The 20,920-nt window shown below is 39.9% G+C and overlaps 1 protein-coding gene across 2 annotated transcripts in view; it reads left to right on the plus strand.

The window, feature by feature from the left end:
• The window catches only part of LOC149451110 (myocardin-like), a 67,785-nt gene extending 47,537 nt beyond the window's left edge, over nt 1-20,248 (plus strand). For both annotated transcript variants that reach the window (XM_089690948.1, XM_089690949.1), the window contains exons 7-13: nt 5,432-5,557; nt 8,349-8,602; nt 8,712-8,880; nt 11,117-11,776; nt 12,745-12,882; nt 12,967-13,021; nt 14,362-20,248. In XM_089690948.1, coding sequence (XP_089547074.1) covers nt 5,432-5,557; nt 8,349-8,602; nt 8,712-8,880; nt 11,117-11,776; nt 12,745-12,882; nt 12,967-13,021; nt 14,362-14,831 — 1,872 coding nt within the window. In that variant the 3' untranslated portion in view covers nt 14,832-20,248. The remainder of the gene's footprint in view (nt 1-5,431; nt 5,558-8,348; nt 8,603-8,711; nt 8,881-11,116; nt 11,777-12,744; nt 12,883-12,966; nt 13,022-14,361) is intronic.
• The last annotated feature ends 672 nt before the right edge of the window (nt 20,249-20,920 follow it).

The following is a 20,920-nucleotide window of genomic DNA, read 5'->3' on the forward strand; positions in this document are numbered from 1 at the left end:
CCCAGTCTTAATCCACAGGTTTCAATAAGGTTCAATATTGAGTTGGCCCGCCCGTTCAATATTGAGTTGGCCCAACTTTATCCCTGATCTGTCTGTTGCGTTCCTTGGTCTTCATAATGCCGTTTGTTCACTAATGTTCTGTAACAAACCCTAAGGTATTCACAGAACAGCTGTATTTATACTGAGATTAAATTACACACAGGCGGACTATTTACTAATTAGGTGACTTCTGCAGGCAATTGGTTCCACTAGATTTTAGTTAGGGGCATCAGAGTAATGTGGGCTGAATACAAATGCACACCACACTTTTCAGATATATATTTGTAAAAAATTTTGAAAACCATTTATCATTTTCCTTCCAGTTCACAACTTTGTGTTGGTCTATCACATAAAATCCTAATAAAATACATTTACGCTTTTGGTTGTAACATGACAAAATGTGGAAAATGTAAAGGGGTATGAATACTTTTTCAAGGCACTGTATATATATATATATATATATATATATATATAATTATTATTATTATACAGTATTTATATAGCGCCAAAGGGTTTGCTCAGCGCTGTACAATAGCGAGGGGGACAGGACATGAGACAAAACAGTAACAATACAATACACAAGGGGTTCGAGGGCCCTGCTCTTTAGAGCTTACAATCTAGGAGGGAGGGGATAGTGGTACAGGAGAAAGTGGATGTGGGGGATGGAGTGGTGGGAGAAGTGGAGGAGATCGGTTGTTAGGTGAGGGTGGGGTAGGCTTCCCTGAAGAGATGGGTTTTCAGGGTGCGCCTGAAAGTGAGGAGGGTAGGTGACAGTCTGATGGATTGGGGTAGGGAGTTCCAGAGGATGGAGGAAGTCCTGGAGAAGTCCTGCAGTCGGGCGTGGGAGGAGGAGACCAGGGAGCTAGAGAGTAGGAGGTCCTGTGAGGAGCGAAGGACATGGGTAGGGTGGTATTTGGGTATCGGGTCAGTTAGGTAGTTTAGGGCGGTGTTGTGAATGGCTTTGTAGGTCAGAGTTAGTAATTTGAAATGGATGCGCTGGGCAATCAGGAGCCAGTGAAGGCATTGGCAGAGGGGGGTGGCAGATGTGGAGCGGTTGGTGAGGTGGATGAGTCTAGCCGCTGAGTTCAGGATAGACTGCAGTGGGGATAGCGTTTGTTTGGGTAGGCCAGTGAGAAGGGAGTTGCAGTAGTCCAGGTGTGAGATGATGAGGGAGTGTATGAGTTGTTTAGTAGTGTCTGGGGTGAGGAATGTACGTATCTTGGAGATGTTGCGGAGGTGGAGCCTGCATGACTTTGATAGTGATTGGACATGAGGTTGGAAGGAAAGGTTTGAGTCCAGGGTGACACCCAGGACTTTGGCGTGTGGGGTGGGATTGATGGTGGCATTGCTAGTAGTGATGGAGAGGATGGGGGGTGGGCGCGGGCTGGGGGGAAAAATAGGAGCTCGGTTTTGGAAAGGTTTAACTTGAGGAAATGGAGCGACATCCAGTCTGATATGTCGTTCAGGAGGTGGGCGATGCGGGCGGAGAGTGAGGGGGTGAGGTGGGGGGCGGAGAGGTAAATTTGTGTGTCGTCGGCATAGAGGTGATAGTTGAAGCCGTGGGAGTGTATCAATTTGCCAAGGGAGGAGGTGTAGATGGAGAAGAGGAGGGGTCCAAGGACGGAGCCTTGGGGGACTCCAACAGAGAGGGGAAGAGAGGGGGAGGTGGCAGCGTTATAGGTGACGCTGAAGGAGCGTTGGGATAGGTAGAAGGAGAACCAGGAGAGAGCAGCGTCCCTGATGCCAAAGGAGTGCAGTTTAGTAAGGAGGAGGGGGTGGTCGACTGTGTCGAAGGCCGCCGAGAGGTCGAGGAGCAGGAGGACAGAGTAGTGGCCATTAGCTTTGGCGGTTAGCAGGTCGTTAGTGATTTTAAGTAGGGCAGTTTCGGTGGAGTGTAGAGGACGGAAGCCAGACTGTAGTGGATCAAGGAGGTTGTTATCAGTGAGGTGGGCGCTTAGGCGTTTGTAGGCCAAGCGCTCAAGGAGCTTGGAAGTGAATGGTAGCAGGGAGATGGGTCTAAGGTTGTTTAGGTCAGTGGGGTCAAGGGAGGGTTTTTTGAGTATGGGGGTGATGTGTGCATGCTTTAGGGGGGAGGGGAATGTGCCAGTAGAGAGGGTGAGATTGAAGATGTGGGTGAGGGAGCGAATAATGGAGGAGGGGGGTGACTGGAGGAGTTGTGAGGGGATAGGGTACAGGGGGCAAGTGGTGAGGCAGGCTTCAGTGAAGACCTTAGTGACCTCCTCAGTGGTAGCAGGGCTGAAGGAGCGGAGTGTTGGGGAGGTGATAGTGTGCGGGGCGTTAGGTATGGTGGGGGGCAGTGCGGTTATGAGGTCAGAGGAGGGGAGAGTTGAGGGGGTGATGGAGGGAGGGGGGCTAGGTGGAGAGGTAGATTGTGAGTTGACAATGTCCTTACATACATACATACATACACTATATTACCAAAAGTATTGGGACGCCTGCCTTTACACGCACATGAACTTTGATGGCATCCCAGTCTTAGTCCATAGGGTTCCATATTGAGTTGGCCCACCCTTTGCAACTATAACAGTTTTAACTCTTCTGGGAAGGCTGTCCGCAAAGTTTAGGAGTGTGTCTATGGGAATGTTTAACCATTCTTCCAGAAGTCCATTTGTGAGGTCAGGCACTTATATTGAACAAAAGGCCTGGCTCGTAGTCTCCACTCGAATTCATCCCAAAGGTGTTCTATCAGGTTGAGGTCAGGAATCTGTGCAGGCCAGTCAAGTTCTTCCACTCCAAACTCTCTCATCTTTGTCTTTATGGACCTTGCTTTGTGCACTGGTGTGCGGTCATGTTGGAACAGGAAGGGATCATCCCCAAACTGTTCCCACAAAGTTGGGAGTATGAAATTGTCCAAAATGTCTTGGTATGCTGACACCTTAACCACCTCCCATCCGGCCGTTGTATATAAACGGCCGGACGGTGGCAGTGCAGGGGCGGGTGGCCATTTATAAATGGCCTCCCTGCCCCCTGCTTGTGCGAACTCCCTGGGAGCGCACAGCACAGCAATCCGGTGCCTGCTGTTTCCTCCAATCGTTGTACGGGACCTCTGTGCGACGTCCCGATCATGTGATCACTGATTGGCCAATCAGTGATCACATGCAGAGTAGTAAGAAAGATGTCACTTGTGACATCATTGCTTACTACGTGTGAAATCTGTGAATGATCACAGAGGTCACATGGTACAAGGCTATTCACAACAGCCTTGTACCATGTGACAAGCTGTGACCAATCACAGCTCACACAGTATTTCTCAATGGCTGCAAGAATGCAGTTAGAGAGAAGGAGAAATGACTGCTTTTACCGTCGTTGTGGGTGTAAAAGCAATCAGTGTAAAAGAAAAAAAATCTTCATCACCTCCCACCATGGTGACACTATACTGCTAGGGTGAGAGTATGTAAAAAAAACAACATAAATAATAATATAAACAAAATAAAAATGTAAAAAAAAGTTTTACAAATTATAATCTTTGGTTATAAAATAATTTGGGTTATTTTTTTTTACTAAAAAGATAATTGAATACATTTTGGCCACGATTTATGATGAAATATTATTTATTTGCAATATTTTATAAGAAAAACACTTTTTTTTCAAATTTTTTGGACTTTTTCATTTATATAGCAAATAAAAAAAATAAAATATACCACCAAAATAAAGCCTTGCCTGTCTCAAAAAAATGCTAAAAAATTCATATGGGTACAGTCTTGCATGGCCACGCAATTGTCATTCAAAATGTGATAGCGCTGAAAGCTGAAAATTGGCCTGGACAGGAAGGGGGTGAAAGTGTCTGGACTTGAAGTGGTTAGGAGTTCCCTTTACTGCAACTAAGGGGCCAAGCCCAAACCCTGAAAAACAACCCCACACCATAACCCCTCCCTTCCACCAAACTTTCACTGAGCTCCTGAGAGCGACCCATTCTTACACAAATGTTTGTAGTAGTCTGCATGCCTGGGTGATTTACACACACACACACACACACACCTATATACTGTGTGTGTGTGTGTGTATATATATATATATATATATATTTATATATATATATAATATATATATATTGGACAAAAAAATTAAAGGAGCTCTTTGAAAACACATCAGATCTTAATGGGGAAAAATATCATGCTGGATATCTATACTGATATGGACTGGGTAGTGTGTTAGGAAAATAAGGATGTCCCATTGTTTGATGGAAATGAAAATTATCAACCTGCAGAGGACTGAATTCAAAGACACCCCGAATATCAAAGTGAAAAATGATTCAGCAGGCTAGTCCATTTTGCTGAAATTTCATTGCTGCAACTCAAAATGGTGCTCAGTAGTTTGTATGGCCCCCATGTGCTTGTATGCATGCCTGACAATGTCGGGGCATGCTCCTAATGAGATGACTAATGGTGTCCTGGGGTATTTCCTCCCAGATCTGGACCAGGGCATCACTGTTCTCCTGGACACTCTGAGGATGTCGGGCCATCAGGCCACCCTCATGAAGTCTGTTTTTGATTGTTTGGTCAGATACATTCACACCAGTGGCCTACTGGAGGAGGTCATTTTGTAGGGCTCTGGCAGTGCGCATCCTGTTCCTTCTTGCACAAAGGAGCAGATACTGGTCCTGCTGATGGGTTAAGGACCTACTACGGCCCTGTCCAGCACTCCTATAGTAACTGCCTGTCTCCTGGAATCTCCTCCATGCTCTTGAGACTATTTTGGAAGACACAGCAAATCTTCTGGCAATGGCACGTATTGATGTGCCATGCTGCAGGACTTGGACTGCCTGTGCAACCTCTGTAGGATCCAGGTATCGCCTCATGCTATCAATAGTGACACTGACCCTAGCCAAATGCAAAACTAGTGAAAAGCAGTCAGAAAAGACGAGTAGGGGAAAAAAATCTAGTGCATCTGTTGTTAATTTCATTAACACCAAAGCAGCTGAAACGGATTCACAACCCCCTCTGCTACTTAACTGACCAGATCAATATTTCAGGAGTATAATTGAATTTATGCTATACTCTGATTAAAAAGTGCTCCTTTAATTTTTTTGAACAGTGTGTATATGGTTTCTTTCACAAAATGCTTCTCATTTGGGGATTAATGCAATGTAATTTGGATATATGTTGTGCTGTTTAATATGTGTTTTGTAAAATTTCACAGAGATTAAATGGATAAATTGAACCAATATAGCACCGATCTTACACCTGTGGCACTTCCATCATAGCTACTACTTTTAACATTTCATTTTTAAATTCTACAGTTATATAATTCTGTGCTTGACTCTTACAAGACTCTCCAAGATAATTACAGGCATTGTGCCACAAGGAGCATACATATCACCTTCATTCATATCTTCAATTTCAGACATATGAGATTTATTATTTTCTTCCAGCTGGATCTTCCCTGTATAATTGAGGTGAACCAGCCAAGTTCAGGAACAATCACAGAGACTGACTCATTGGCAACCAATAGGTCAAGTGCTCATCTTTCAGCACAGGCTCCATCTGGGGTTCCTAAGGTATTTTATTGTTCTGCACAACACATACTGTATACAGTATACTATCGCATAATATAAGTACTTTTTTTTACGTAATCAGGTAAACCTTTTGTGCAAGGATAGAAATGTGAGAACTACCGTTGCAGGCTTTTGAAGGTGCATTACCCAGCCATGTTATATGTATCATTCCTTTACTATAAGTAAGGGACCCAAAACAAGAATGTCTACAGTGAAGTAAATAAGCATTTTGATCCCCTGCTGATTTTGAATGTTTGTCCACTCACAAAGAAATGATCAGTCTAAAAATCGAATTGTAGGTGTATTGTAACACTGAAAGACAGAATAGCAACAAAAAATTCAAAAGAAATGCATGTCTAACAAATTATGCACTGATGTTCATGAGGGAAATACGTATTTGATCCCCTATCATTTAGCAGGATTTCTGGCTACCAGGTGTCTTTCATACAGGTAACAAACTGCGATTAGAAGCAGTCTCTTAAAGGGAGTGCTGCTAATCTCATTGTGTTACCTGTATAAAAGACACCTGTCCACAGGAGCAATCAAACAATCAGATTCCAAAGACCAATCAGATTGGCAAAGACCAAAGAGCTGTCCAAGGATGTCCGGGACAAGATTGTACACAAGGCTGGACTGGGCTACCAAACTATCGCCAAGCAGCTTGGTGAGAAGGTGACAACAGTTGGTGCAATCATTCGCAAATGGAAGAAACACAAAACAACTGTCAGTCTCCCTAGGTTTGGTGCACCATGCAAGATCTCACCTCGTGGAGTGTCAATGATCATGAACATAGTTAGGAATCATCCCAAAACTACATGTGAGGATCTTGTCAATGATCTCCAGGCAGCTGGGACCACAGTCACCAAGAAAACAAATAGTAACACACTACACCAACAAGGAATGAATGAATGATGCAGAGGAGGACTGGTTGAAATTGTTGTGGTCAGATGAGACCAAAATTGAACTCTTTGGCATCAACTCAACTCGCCATGTTTGGAGGAGGAGGAATGCTGCCTATGACCCCAAGAACACCATCTCAACTGTCCAACATGATGGTGGAATAATTCTGCTTTGGGGGTGTTTTTCTGCTAAGGGGACAGGACAACTGCACTGCATCAAAGGGACGATGGACGGGGCAATGTACCGTCAAATCTTGCATGAGAACCTTCTTCCCTCAGCCAGGGCATTGAAAATGTGTCGTGGATGGGTGTTCCAGCATGACAATGACCTAAAACACACGGCCAATGCAACAAAGGAGTGGCTCAAGAAGAAGCACATTAAGGTCCTGGAGTGGCCTAGCCAGTCTCCAGACAGTAATCCGATTGAAAATCTGTGGAGGGAGCTGAAAGTTTGAGTTGCCAAACGTCAGCCACCAAACCTTAATTACTTAGAGAGGATCTGCCAAGAGGAGTCGGCCAAAATCCTTCCTGAGATAGTTTCAAACCTGGTGGCAAACTACAGGAAACGTCTGACCTCTGTGATTGCCAACAAGGGATTTCCCACCAAGTACTAAGTCATGTTTTGTGAAGGGCATCAAATACTTATTTCCCTCATGAACATGCAAATCAGTGCATAATTTGTTAGACATGCATACCTGAATTTTTTGTTGCTATTCTGTCTCTCAGTGTTACAATACACATACCATTCGATTTTTAGACTGATCATTTCTTTGTGAGTGGGCAAACATTCAAAATCAACAGGGGATCAAATACTTATTTCCTTCACTGTATATTAGATGTACTGTATAATAGCTGATAATAATTTCATGTCCCAGGCCAATGACTCACCAAGTAGTGAATGAAAAATAAATATGTCAGCCTTGCAAGCACCTTCAAAAACAAGTCAACCCCCTTTTTTTTTAAGCTGTCAGGTTAATTTTAACTGTCAATGTCACTGCATTCAGTGTAGTCAGTTGCATCTACTCTAATCAGGAAAAGGCGCCATTAGTATTCATGCTAATTTTGCACCTGTCTAATGAAAAGATAGTTTGTTTGTGTTTCGTGAATAAAGCAGATTGCATTTAGATTGGAAATGTGATTCTATTTTTTCAAGAAAATCTCAAGAAGCTGATTTCTTAAATTGCTGTGTGTACCCACGGATATATAGCTAGGATCATAATTGCTATTAGGTACAGGTGACCTTGTGCCTACATAAGGATGGATTGAACAGGCGGTACCAATATCTATTATTTGTGTTTGCGTTTTTATTTACTTTCTCTGGCCAACAATTGACACCTATTAGGCAAGCAGTAGCACTGAAAGAGATTTGACTCAGGGGCTTCTGAAACATCAAGTCTTTCTACAGCTCCACTAAAACTCAACATCTTTTCTATGCATGCTGTGTGCTGCCATGCCGTGTTTTGCTAGCCTTGTCTTATAGACATGCTCAGCTTTTTGCTCTTTTTCTGCAGTATTTCGGCTGCTAGATGGTGAAAACAAAATGTGGCTATGAAACAAAGTAAACAGTCAGATGAGTCTCATAGAGAATTCTGGATTTTATTTAAATTCAGTATACCATCAGTGGTGGAAAATAAATGGAGACTTTAAAGAGGATGCCATCATTCATATTTGCATATGGCCTCACAATATCTAAATCCAGCAGCCAAGACTAGGACAGCTTGTAATGGATGAAAAAACAGGATAGACCATTTTAGCTCAGCCAGCATCTGCAAACTTATGGGAAGTGTGTGGGTTACAAAGTCACTGGATTGAGGCTAGCATATTTTAGATCCACATGTCATAACACAAAGATTTTTATATAAAAAAAATAAAATAAAATATACTGTAATTTTCAGGCTCCAGCAAAGCCCTCTGATATGGGAAAAAGCCAAAGGCAAAAGAAGCCCAAAGATGCTAAACCAAAGGTTAAGAAGCTCAAGTATCATCAATACATTCCACCAGACCAGAAGGCTGACAGGTCTCCGGTTGCAATGGATGCTGCCTACTCTCGTTTGCTGCAACAGCAACAGATCTTCCTTCAACTTCAAATCCTCAACCAGCAACAGAACCAAACTTTCTGTGTGCAGACAGTTCACCCTCTAGCTACAAGGTACAAAATGAATTAATAATCTGCAGTGGGAATATCTTTAAGTGTAAAAAAAAAATTTTCAAAGCACAATGACCCAAATTATGAGTATCTACCTTTTTTTGTTTCCCAGTATTTCAGCAGATCAAGTGATTAGCTTCACAGGAGCAGCACCTGCTGGTACATCCACCTTAAATATCTCTCCCCCATCTGCTACAGCAGCCATGCCAACTGTGCCAAATTCAACCACCACCTCTCCTCTGAAACCAGAGTTTTTACCAGCAAACCTGGATGATCTAACAGTAAGTGGGATTATTTCAACTTCCTGCAAAGCATATTTAAACACCAAAACAAAAGTGTTATATACGTCAGCTTACCAGTCCTTTAGATGTGTTGGCTACATTTATAGTGTCTCCTCTGACACACTTGATTGAACGAAAGTTCCTGCAAGCACTTATAAGAACAGAAGTATAGATACCTTTGACTTGGCTGTGAATCGGCACCAGGAAATAGATATAAGACTGTTTAGTGGTAAATGAACTCAATGTATTGGAATGGGTTAATATAAATGATGGTTTGTGCATAAATGAACACACAGAAGTAGGTTCAGACAGAGTCCACTAGACAGTATAACCACTATACCAAGGTAACTTAGAGTAGAGTTCTTTACCACTAGACTGGAAATAACTCATTGTTAAATACCTGGTCAAGGCTGAGCTCACAAGAGGGCTTTCCCTTACATTTCCTGTCCTGTTTCTCCTGGAGGTGTTGATAGGATATAACAGGGCGCAGAGTGGCAAGGGTGCCTTATAGGAAATCCTGGCCAGAAGACACTTGCTGCATCTGTAGAGCAGCAGGCAGACTGATAAGCTGGATAATGTGAAGACACAGCAGCAGGTGCAGAACCACAGGCAGCAAGCAAGCTGGCAAGAGGGCAGATGTAGGATCTCGGGCGGTCAGGCAGGAGTCGGTATCAGCTGGGCAGCAGAGTTGCAGAATCAGGAACCAAAACAGAGTCAGAGCAGGGAAGGTACCAAAACAGCAGACAGAAAGCAGGGTCAGGTCACAAGCCAGAATCAGCAATGGGGTATTAGGAACAAGCAGGTTCAAGACAAGCCAGGTAATTACAGGGTCAGGCTACAAATGGAAGAAGCTGATAACCACTCAGCAATCCTCTGGTCTCTGGAGCCACTTTAAATAGGCAAGTGAGAGCCAAGTATTCATGCTCACTCACGATAATGTGCATGGGCACGCTCGCAAGTCAGGGCATGTCTAGTTGTCACTCGAGAATTATTATGAGCATGCGTATATCTTTACCCATGAATCAGCAAAGTCAACAGTGCACATTTACATTAACTACAATGTGAATATTGAACTCAGTCTATTGAGCTCTTCCTGCTCAGCAGCTCCCTCCTCTTGCTGATATAGCTATTAGCCAGTTCAGCATTGCAGGACAGCAGTTCCAGAAATCAGCTGCAGCCAGTGTTTCTCTCACTCTCCATTCTTAGCCAAGCACCTGACTACAAATGTCAATGACGATAGTTGGCACAGGCACAGAGCACAGTATGTTATCAGCTCACAGGATTTCTGGGAAGTTCAACAGGTATTTTTTAATTCAGACAGAATGCAATCTGTCTGAATGAGGCCTATATTTCACTACAATAAAAACACTTTTAACAGAGTAGAAAGGTTTGGAATCTATTTCAGATCTTTATTGCTGCATGTGTTTCCACTGAGAAGATTTCCCTTTACTTCATGACTACTTTGTCCAAAACTAAAACATAGTTTTAGCTGAAGCTGTGCTCTGGATATCAGTGTTGAATTTGTAATGACATATGGCCTAAGTGTATAAAACTTGAGTGTATATCTAGTTATCTAAGTTTAAATGTTGGACCCATTTTGGAAGGTGTGTGTTTTCACTGGCTAGGATAGGACAGTAAAGCAGAGTCTTGTCTCTTAATATACAATATTTAAGCTTGTACGTTCATGTTGACTTAGTATTACATCTAATATTAGAAAATCATTTGAAGTAGAACACTAGAAAAAAACCTAGACTGTCATTTTTGCTTTCTGAGTAATTTTATGTGGAAGAAGTGTCAGGAAAAAAGATATTCACATTTACTAATACTAATTTTTACCAGAGTCAAAAACTTGAAAAAGAAGTCAGTAAAAGGAGGATCCTATATTCCTGTAAAATAGACCTGTCTTACATATTATTAGTAAATAGGCTCCAGCACTGCAAGTGGTATCTGCACATACATTCTGAAAATGTCTCTGCAGATTGGGAGCACAGAATCCTTGGTTGCAGTAATCAAGAAATCTCAGTCTTTTCTGGTATTGTAAATGCCTAGCCTTACATCTTTCTATTGGCTCATTAGGCCACACCATCATAATGATAGGCTGATTCTTACTTTGGTATACTTACATCATTCTAACTTGTCATATTTCTTATGTACTGTCCTTACCTTTAAACAATCATAACTTGTGATAAAAATCACATAATTATACAAAGATATTCTTTCATGTACTTTTTGTAAGGTGTCAGAACTTCGCCAACATCTTAGGAAAAGAGGACTTCCTGTTTCAGGCACAAAACCAGCATTACTGGAACGCCTTAGGCCATACCAGATTCCACGTGCCAAGACCATTCCAGCTCCCATCCAAAGTGCAAGTTTGATAACCCCAGTTATTGAAATTCCTTCCTTTCAAAATCCTTCGTCATGTGACACCACTGCTGCCCCTCTTTGCACCTTCCGAACTTCTCCTCCTCCAGCTCCTGCTGAGGGTCTTCCTGAGCCATCAGAAACACCTACCAATGTCAAAGAAAGTCCTGAAACACAGACAGGAAGTCAGGACAAAGACATGGTGATGCAAGTAATAGATGATGACCAAGTCCTTCTAGAAAAGCAAAAAGTGATTGAAAATTTGACATGGAAGTTACTACAAGAACAGAAACAGGCAGAAGACCTTCGAGTGGAACTAGAGATGCACAAACGCTTAAAAAATCGGCGGAAGAATGAGAAACTAAACCCCAGAATAACAATTAAAAAAGAGATTGATGAATGTATAATAACCTCTTGTGCAAAAGCACAGACTGAAGACACACAGTTTTTGTATACTCTAAATAATGATAGAACAGAACTACCACCACCAGTCCAGGAGCAACTGATGAGCCCAGACGTTAATGAAAACTACATGGTGAGTAAATAGCATGTATCTTTACAGTGCATTCTCATTACATGTGTATTGCTATATATTCTGTTTTAAGTAATGGGTTTAAATGCAAAACTACTCACTGAGTCAACCAACTTGACATATTCTTTAAAGAGATTTTATAGTCTTTCCCTACCCACATGCTGAATTGAATTTTTTTTTCTATCATCTCATTCTATGGTGTTCTACTTTAAGGATGGGGCATAGAGGTCATGGTGATTTGTATTGTTATAGGACCTCTTAGAGCTTATGAGAGCCAATCTTGACTGTTCACATGAAAGGATAAGCATGAATTTTTTTCTTGTAAGATAAAAGAATGAATGATATTAGTTGAATCAGTATAGTATTTGTCCATAAAAAATTGAGTGACCAAGACTGTGCATTTTCTGAAATAAGAAAACAAATTGGAAGAGAAAAATGGCAATGAAAACAAGCTTTGTATACAAAGAAAATGTTCCTAAACATGAAAAAATATATTGTTTTGGAGGACAGAAATATGTTTAATTGAAATAATGGAATGATAATTCTATTGCTATAAGTTTTGGTTATAATCTGCAGATCATTTAAAAAATATATATATACCCTGTAAATATTATTTTTTATTATAATGTTGATATTATTTTCGATTACACCCTGGCACATTTGATATGAGACTAGCATGCAAAAATCCTGAATGATCATTCATAAGATTTTACTTATTGTGTGTGCCAGGTATTAAACTTTGAGTCAACAGACATTCTAGTAAAAAGACTTATAGCAATGCTTATTTTTGTGCAGCAATTGAATTAATCTATATCCTTCCAAAAGCAATGACCTTCTGCCTCTTGGAACTACTAAACATCAAAACTGTCTTTCTCACTTTTCCTGCTGGGAACTTGGGGCACTGAAAGTTACAAAGTACTATCTATTTAGTCATGGAATGACCTAACATACGTTGGTTATCAATCTCCCAGGTTTTCCCACCTTCTACGTGCGAAGTAATCGGACAAGATTTCGAGCTTCCAATGCAGATCACGGCAAGTCCTGAAAATCCAGTACAAAAGCCTCGCTCCTTTGAGGAAGAACTACAGGAAGCTATACAAAAGGCACAAGTATGTGGTTCATTGAAAATTCTACATCTGCTTCATGGTATTATATAATGACAACCTCTAAGTAAATTGTCTGTTTTTTCATAGATGGCCATTACACATTCAATTGAAGATATATTAGAAGAACCTTTACTCCACACAGGTTAGTTTTTAATAATTGTAAAATTAAGTTTAAAGCAACTCTCAGAAGGTTTTCCAGATATTTGCTCTGCATATACTATGTAATGTAAGAATCAGTTGAGAACTAATTTCTCAGCTTAGGTTTTGGCTCTGTTAAGCACCAGCTTTAAAATTTCCTACTGATTCATAAGGGAGTACTTCCCAGATATCTCTGACATCTTACTGCACTATACAAGTGAAACAGTCTTATCCACCCTCTGATGGAATGTCTCCAGAATATTTAAAGAAAAAAAAATAAAAATAAATAATAAATAAATAGTATATATATATTATTTAGAGAGAGAGAAATAAGTATGGTTCATAATACCTCATTGTTTAGCATAAAGTCAAGCCAACACTCAACGTAACAGCAGCAAGGAGGGTATATCCAAGGGTATTACATCAAAATCCCAAACACAAATCATTATCTCAAAATCTCAATGTTACCGCCCCCTTATGTGCCACTTTAATGTGAGAGCTGCAGGCATCCTTTGTGTGTAAAAGGTGGCAACATTCATTCACCTGATGGGTGACTATGTGTTACAAATTGCAGATGTTATGTTTCCATGGTCACCTGCCTGACCCCAACCTGCTGATTGGGCAATGTAGGAACATCAGCACCCTGAAGTGGTTATCCCTGTGCTCTCCCCTCTCAAACATTTCCTCCCATCCTTAACTGACAGCACTGTGTAAAGCAGTAAATTCTGCTTGTCCCATACTGCCAGCCCCCTGTCTCTTACTTGGTCCATTTTTATTTTCATATACATTGAGCCCTGCTTAAATAAATATAACACTGGTCTAAAAGCTGTTTTATATTCTCCTGACATTCAGTTTAATAGAAACCTGTCAGAAAAGAAATATGGGAGTTGCTATTACTGATATGTTTTTGAACGTGCACATTCCAGGTCATCTTTATCCGATCTTCACTACTTGGTGAGTCAATGACTTCCAACAATCATGCGTATATCTGCACATGCTTCCTGGGGGTTCAGTGACTCATAAAGGGGAAAAATAAGGATAATGATGATAGCCCTGAACACCAAACAACAAGAACAAGTTAGTAATGGCAGCTCAAACATTTTTACCCTGACAGGTTCCATTTTAGAAACCAGTGGTGGCTACACTTAATGATACTGCCCAAAAAATGAAAAATCAATTTTGTGTTGGCTAATGTTTTATCACCTAGTAATGACGGAATTTCAGAGTATTTTTAGAGTCAACCTCAATCTTTACACAAATTTTTCATTTAGGCTGAACTTAACATCTCTGCTGCTTTAAGTGAGAATTTATGTTTTAGAGCATTGTCTCCATTTTGCATTTCAGATGAATTAATGCATGTCGACAGTGACATGGTGGATACCCTAAAGCCAGAAAGTGATCTTCAAAATACATATGCAGCTCAAAATAGGAATTTCACAAAGCAAGTTCATTGCTGTATGGATGCTCAACCACCTCCAACTGTTCCCAGTTCTACAATTCTGGAGTTTCCAGTGTCTGGGAATTATGATTTCCTGTCTGGCCAGGATAGCTTCTCAGTTATGTTCTCTCCTGATCAGATTGAAATGCCATCTTCACCAGATCATCCAGAAAACATGTCCCCATCATCCTCTTCTTCCTCATCATCTTGTGCTCCATTTGATCCAGCGGACTGGCTTGAAGCACTGACGTCAGGATCCACTTCCAACTTTGGACCTGGTAGTCCCATGAATTCAAGTATATTTTCCACTGACATTTTCGACTCTCCAGACTTAAGTATTAACAGAATGATCGATTTAATGGTGGAACAGTGGTAATTGAAGAATTAGAAATGGACAAAAGATAGCAACTAAAATACACTCCTAAGTAACCAATAAAGAAAGATAATCTTTCTTTTGCAATAGTTTTTGCTAGTTGGAATAAAAGGGGTGAAATGTGTTGTCAAAACTCAGGACATATGATAGGTGAAAATGAAAAAGATCAGGTCCCATCCGCTTCCTGTAGAAAATATCTTGGCTGCACTAATACAGAGTAGAGGTGATTACTGTTTAGGAGGATTCACTTTTGCTTTTGATCATGTCTCCAAAACAAAAAAATGTTAATTGCATACATTTCCACCTGTAGAGGAAATACAGTGTTTAATGCCACTAATATAACATCTAATGATATTAGATAGAATGATAATATGATAATGATATTTAAAAACCAACATTGTCTTACCTTATTAACTGTGAAATACAACTACTTTTTGAACAAATTAAAAGCAAATTGTAAAACATTTTACATTACCAGCATTTCCATGACAGTTTGTGAATAGTATATCAGGGCACACATTAAACAGTACACAGATTATAGGGGGTCTATTTATAAAGCAAATAATGTAGCTTTCACCAGACATGCTCTGTCATTTAAAACACATGTACCTGGATTATTCACCTGCTGTGTTTGGTAAATGTCAGATTCACTGTTTTATAAAGATGTCCTCAGGTGTCATTTAACAGGAAAAAACTGTTGCATTTCAACATGGAGTAAAATCAGTTGTTCAATGACTGTAATCTTTATTGACCAAAAACAATCATTTTTGGTCAGTTAGTCAAAGAAAAGAAACTGGATATGGATGATCTCAGATGACAATTTACCTTATGTGTATTATTTATAACAGTACACAAATTTTATATCTGTACTTTTTTTTTTTTTTTGCTTATTGTAATAGTGTTAATATACAGGTGAAATACATATCTGCTATATGTATTCTATGAGATTATCACAGAGATCATAAAATTAGGACCTAGTTCCAAACAAAATATTAGAAAGGTCGGTAAGGTTCTGTTATTCTGTAACCTATAGCATCCAATCATATACCAGCTTTTAGGAAGGAAGAGTAGCAGACCTGTGATTGGTTGCTGTTTGTGATTGCACAATCTGAATCTTTAAGCAATCGTATGAGGTAACATCCAGTATATTTTGATTAGATGGCTCCTTAAAGGGGACTGAAAATGACAGGTAAAGCTTTTGTTGCCAAAGGCGACAGAAGCATCAGGAATGTTCTTGTAGTGTGTACTGGATAGCACAATTTTGGTTTGTATGAAGGATGTAATATGGATGTAAGCTGCCTGACAGGTATACAAGTTTAATTCATGGTTTTACAAGCTACATGAACATAACAAAGGCCTCATCATCATTGTTGATCATGTGCAATTGTGATGAGTAGTGTTTTGGTGCATTACATAGAAAAGATGTTACCTTTGTATTTGAACTGCATGCAGCAGACCTCAATTTTCAAAATGTCTTTCCAGGATCCTAGTAGTAGGTTACATCGAATCTCCACAGGGAAGAATCTGGCTGACACAGAACATTTCACTTTGATACCTGAGGCATCATGAATGTCCTCAAGGTAAGCCTTGTATTTTTAGCAAACTATGACATGCAATTCCACAGAAACGTCTTTGCTGTATGGAGTAATACATGACTAACACAACATGGGCCATGTGACATCTGTCATCTATTGAATATCACTCATTGTGTATAGCCTACATGTTGAGGTTCACAAGGGCTTTATATGGCAAGGGCATTCTGATTCAGACAGGTCACTGTGGGAACAAGATGGGTAATATAACAGCATACAGTACATGTAAACTAACATACATTATTTTCATGACCTTTGCAATTACCAATATGAATTATGTGGCAAGATGGCATTACATTAGATAACCCCAGCTGTTTGGTGTTATCCTCAATTCACTGAATCACAGTCTTATTTATTATATAAATAAGGACAATTTTAGAATATTTGGATGAGGATCACAATTGTCCCATGTCTTCTAGCTTACTTAGCTTTGCTGCTCAGCAGGGACCTAATGCATTTTCATTGTTAACCTTTCAAAACTAATATAAAATGCAAATATCAACCAGTTACAAAGGATATCCTGTTCAGAAGAAAATCAACAATCTGATTCTGATGTAGTAAGACACAAGGGTCCACTTCCCATAACACCTATTTAGACAACAGCAGGATCTTTGGCCCACTGTTGATTACCAATACATTGAAAACCACTGGTGCATAAGGCTCTACTCTGAATCATTAGGTCTTATTCCAATATTGGCCATCAGGTAGCACCGCAGGAAAAAAAGTAATTGCACTTCCCTAATTAGACAACGCATTGTAACAAATATGGATTTCTTTAGTTCATTAACGTGAAGTTATCCATGTAAAAAATAATATACACATACACAAACCTAAAACACAAGATTGTTTAGCAGAGTACGGTGCTATTCAACCGTGCTGAGACTCACTGTATAACTGCAATATATCACTCTTTACAAAACAGCTTCTCAAATATATCTGTATTTCTGTTAAGCTGATTAAACTGTAAAAAAACTTCAGTTGCTTAAATTGTTGCTAGAGCTTTAACATAAGGTAATAAATTAGGCTTTTAAATTTTAAATATACTGTCATTACAATAGGGGGGTTATTTATCATTGAGAGCGAATACTGCCATAACGCTGCACAGAATACTTTATGATGCTTTGACACTTCAGGTGACTGAACTCTTTCCCCCCCCCCCCCCAATTTTATTTTCTCAAAATAAATGGATGTCCTGCAGCAAGAAAAGCAGAGAACATTTTTGAAAATCACAATGCTGTGTATGTGTGTGTATGTATATATATATATATATATATATATATATATATATATATATATATAAAATATACACACACACACAAGAGCTGTTCAAGTCAAACCAGGACTTTTGAGTTTATATATCAAAAGAAGACATTTCAAGGAGTGGAAACTGCATTTATTTTTCTACATACTCCCCTGATACATTTATACACCCATCCCAGTGTTTAACTAACACTTGGATAACTTCAGTATAGAAAGATTTGTCAGTATGCCTGACTCATCCTAGGCCAGCCTGCTTCACTTTGTCATCAGTGCTGAAATTCTGACCTCCAAGTAACTCTTTTAGGGGTCCAAACAGGTGGAAATCCCTTGGAGCGAGGGGAATGTGGCAATACCTCCCAGCCAAGTTGCTGTAATGTGCACGTAGTGTGGTGAGCAGTATAAGCTTGTGCATTGTCCTGGAGAATCAGGACGCCCTTAGCAGATACGTATGTATAACACCTCTGTGCTGGTCAAAAGTGGAAAGCTGTGTTGGTACCCAGTGTGCGCTAACTTTTCAAAAATGCAAATGTTCATAAATGATTGCGTTTACCGTTCACACAGAAAGATTTGTCTCCTGTGCAAATTCACGACAGGTTGTGTATCGATTATCCAGGATCAGGTGTTCCACGCGCTGAATGTTCACAGGAATGACTGCTGTGGGTTGGGAACCACCACGGCCAGGATCGGCACTGATGGACATACGGCCATCTTTGAAATGTTTACTCCGTTCAAATGTCTTACTGCAGCTGAGTGTCTCATCACCGTACTGTGCTTGAAGATTTCTGTAGATATCCATGGGTTTTACGCCTTTGCTCACAAGAAACTTCTGTGACATGTGCGCCGCCTATCAATAATAGGACACACTTGCCACTTATGTACAGTACCACCACGCTAGTACCCCTTTTTATACTTGTAAAATTTGAATTCCTGGTTTGACTTGAACGCCCCTTGTACATACAGTATATAAACCTGTAGTTATCACTGTACACATATTTGAGAAAGAATGGGCCCAGGTGCTCAGCAAAGCATGAAGTATATACAGTGTAATCCAAAAGGTTGCACTCAAGGGGCTTGAAAGGTGAACACATTTGGACCAGGCACAAACTCCTGAGGAAGTCAAGCTTGTGCCTCATTGAAAAAAACTCATCAGTGAGTGTTCACCTTTCAAGCCCTGTGAGTGCCACCTTATCTTTGGATTTTATATATATATATATATATATATATATATATATATATATATATATATACACACACACACAGTATATCAGAAAGAAAAATATCTCTGTGAGGATCCTCCGATGGAAAGCTCTTTAACTTCATTGCCACAACCAATTCTGGGACAGTACAGCTAAATGTTTTCAACTGAACTGCAAATCAGCCACAAAGTAAAAGTATGGTGGCTTTAATTCCAATGTCCTTATATAGGTATTCTATCTGCACAGCTGCAGTATGTAAAAGCAGAAATTGCTAAATGAAAATTTCCTTCCACAAATCATTTTGTAATAGGGCACTAGAGTAAGAAAAAAAGCAGCAAAGAGGAGAAAGGTTTTGATTTTCTATGAATAGGTAGCTGGTTAATAATTTTTTTCAGTAGCATCTATAGTCAAAAACTTGATGACTCCTGTATGCCTTTTCACACACGTGGTAAAGGGGCAGTAAAAACATGTGGTTGATCTGTGTTTCACTGCCTCCTTAGTGTCCTCCTATAAAATAACATGGTGACAGCTCAGGTCTGTCCACATTATGGTGACAGCTCAGGTCTGTCCACATTATGGTGACCAAGATGATTTGTGGTGTGGCAAATATAACTTTTCTTGCTGCATTTGTATAAGTGCCACTTGTCAACCATGCCCATTAAAATAAATGGAACCACGCCATAAACATGGGCCAACTGATGCAAGATCTACCTTGAGATAAAAAAAACAGGCATTGAAGAAGTGGCCTGAATACCTGTAAACTGGCTCCAAACCAACATGGATCACTTTTCAGTGTTGTGCTTAGAACTTTACGCAAGCATCTAAATATACAGCTGCAACTCACACACATATATAAAAATCCTTAAGTCAGTGGTGCTCATTCTTTTAAAGGTCTCATGCATTAGAATGAGATTTTTCAGTCAGTCTTTTATTGGGACTCAATATGTATGGTTTTATCTAAAATCAATAGATTTAATATATGATAATCTTGGGTCCCCAAAAATTTATTTTGTGACAGAATTCTGGGTTCTGGCCTACAGGTTGCGCACTCTTTCCTAAATCATGCTAATCCCCTTTTATGTATAGCAAGCACATACTTCATTTTACTAAACTTGCAAAAGCATAAATATCAGATTATTACTGATGGAAAGATAGTTTTCAATGGTCTACAAACACACCGTCTTGACAAATCATATTACACAAGATGTGTTTGTACAGTGCCAAAGGTGGCTTCCACTGATATTACAACAGAGCACTTAATCCATTGTATTCTGTTTGTAGTAGCTTTAATGGCAAACCAATCCAACCACATGTTTAACATTATTTTGGTATATGCTGTAATGGTAAAGATTAATAAAAATGTATGCTAAGGGCTTTTAGTAATATAGTTTCTGTATTTTTACAATTTAAAAAGGTGTATGTGTTTTTGCAAAAGTTATGTTAATTGGAAGTATAACATATGACTTATTTAGTATGTCAAAACCTAGTAAATCTGGTGGATATGAGAGGTAGCAAGGGAAATAGAAGTGGTACCACAGCCTTAGTTTATCAAGAAGCAAGGAAATTTCTTTAAAAAAATAAATGGGCTTTATCGGTACCCCAAGGATAAAACATTTAAAGTTAAAATGTCACAAAGTTTATTAGAAATCAATACATAGCTAATAGACATCAGAGAGTTAAACAAAAACCAAAAAAACTCATATTAGAAGGGCCAGTGCTACCACTAGAAAAACTAGACAAACTAGGTAGGTGCCTAGGGTGCAGTCACAGCCAGGGCCTCCAATAGGGCAGTACAGCCGGCCTTGCTGTAACATTAATGATATTTTCCCTAGGCCCCATCAATTCACCAGGGCCCAGTAGGCAAGGAGCAGAGAGAGACTCTTTTTTAAAAAAATTTGAGCGCAGGAGGCTAAAGCTGTGCTGCGTTTTGCAATGCTGATCAGTGGCAGTCAGCCACAGCTGCTCACAGCCTTTCACTGGCAAAGTGATTCCTTCACTGGTGGTGTCACGTACCTGATAGGAGACTGAAATGACGAGGTCGGCC

This window comes from Staurois parvus, unplaced genomic scaffold, assembly GCF_062004578.1.
Source record: "Staurois parvus isolate SC_StPar_1 unplaced genomic scaffold, SC_StPar_1.0 ptg000548l, whole genome shotgun sequence".
NCBI lineage: Eukaryota > Metazoa > Chordata > Amphibia > Anura > Ranidae > Staurois > Staurois parvus.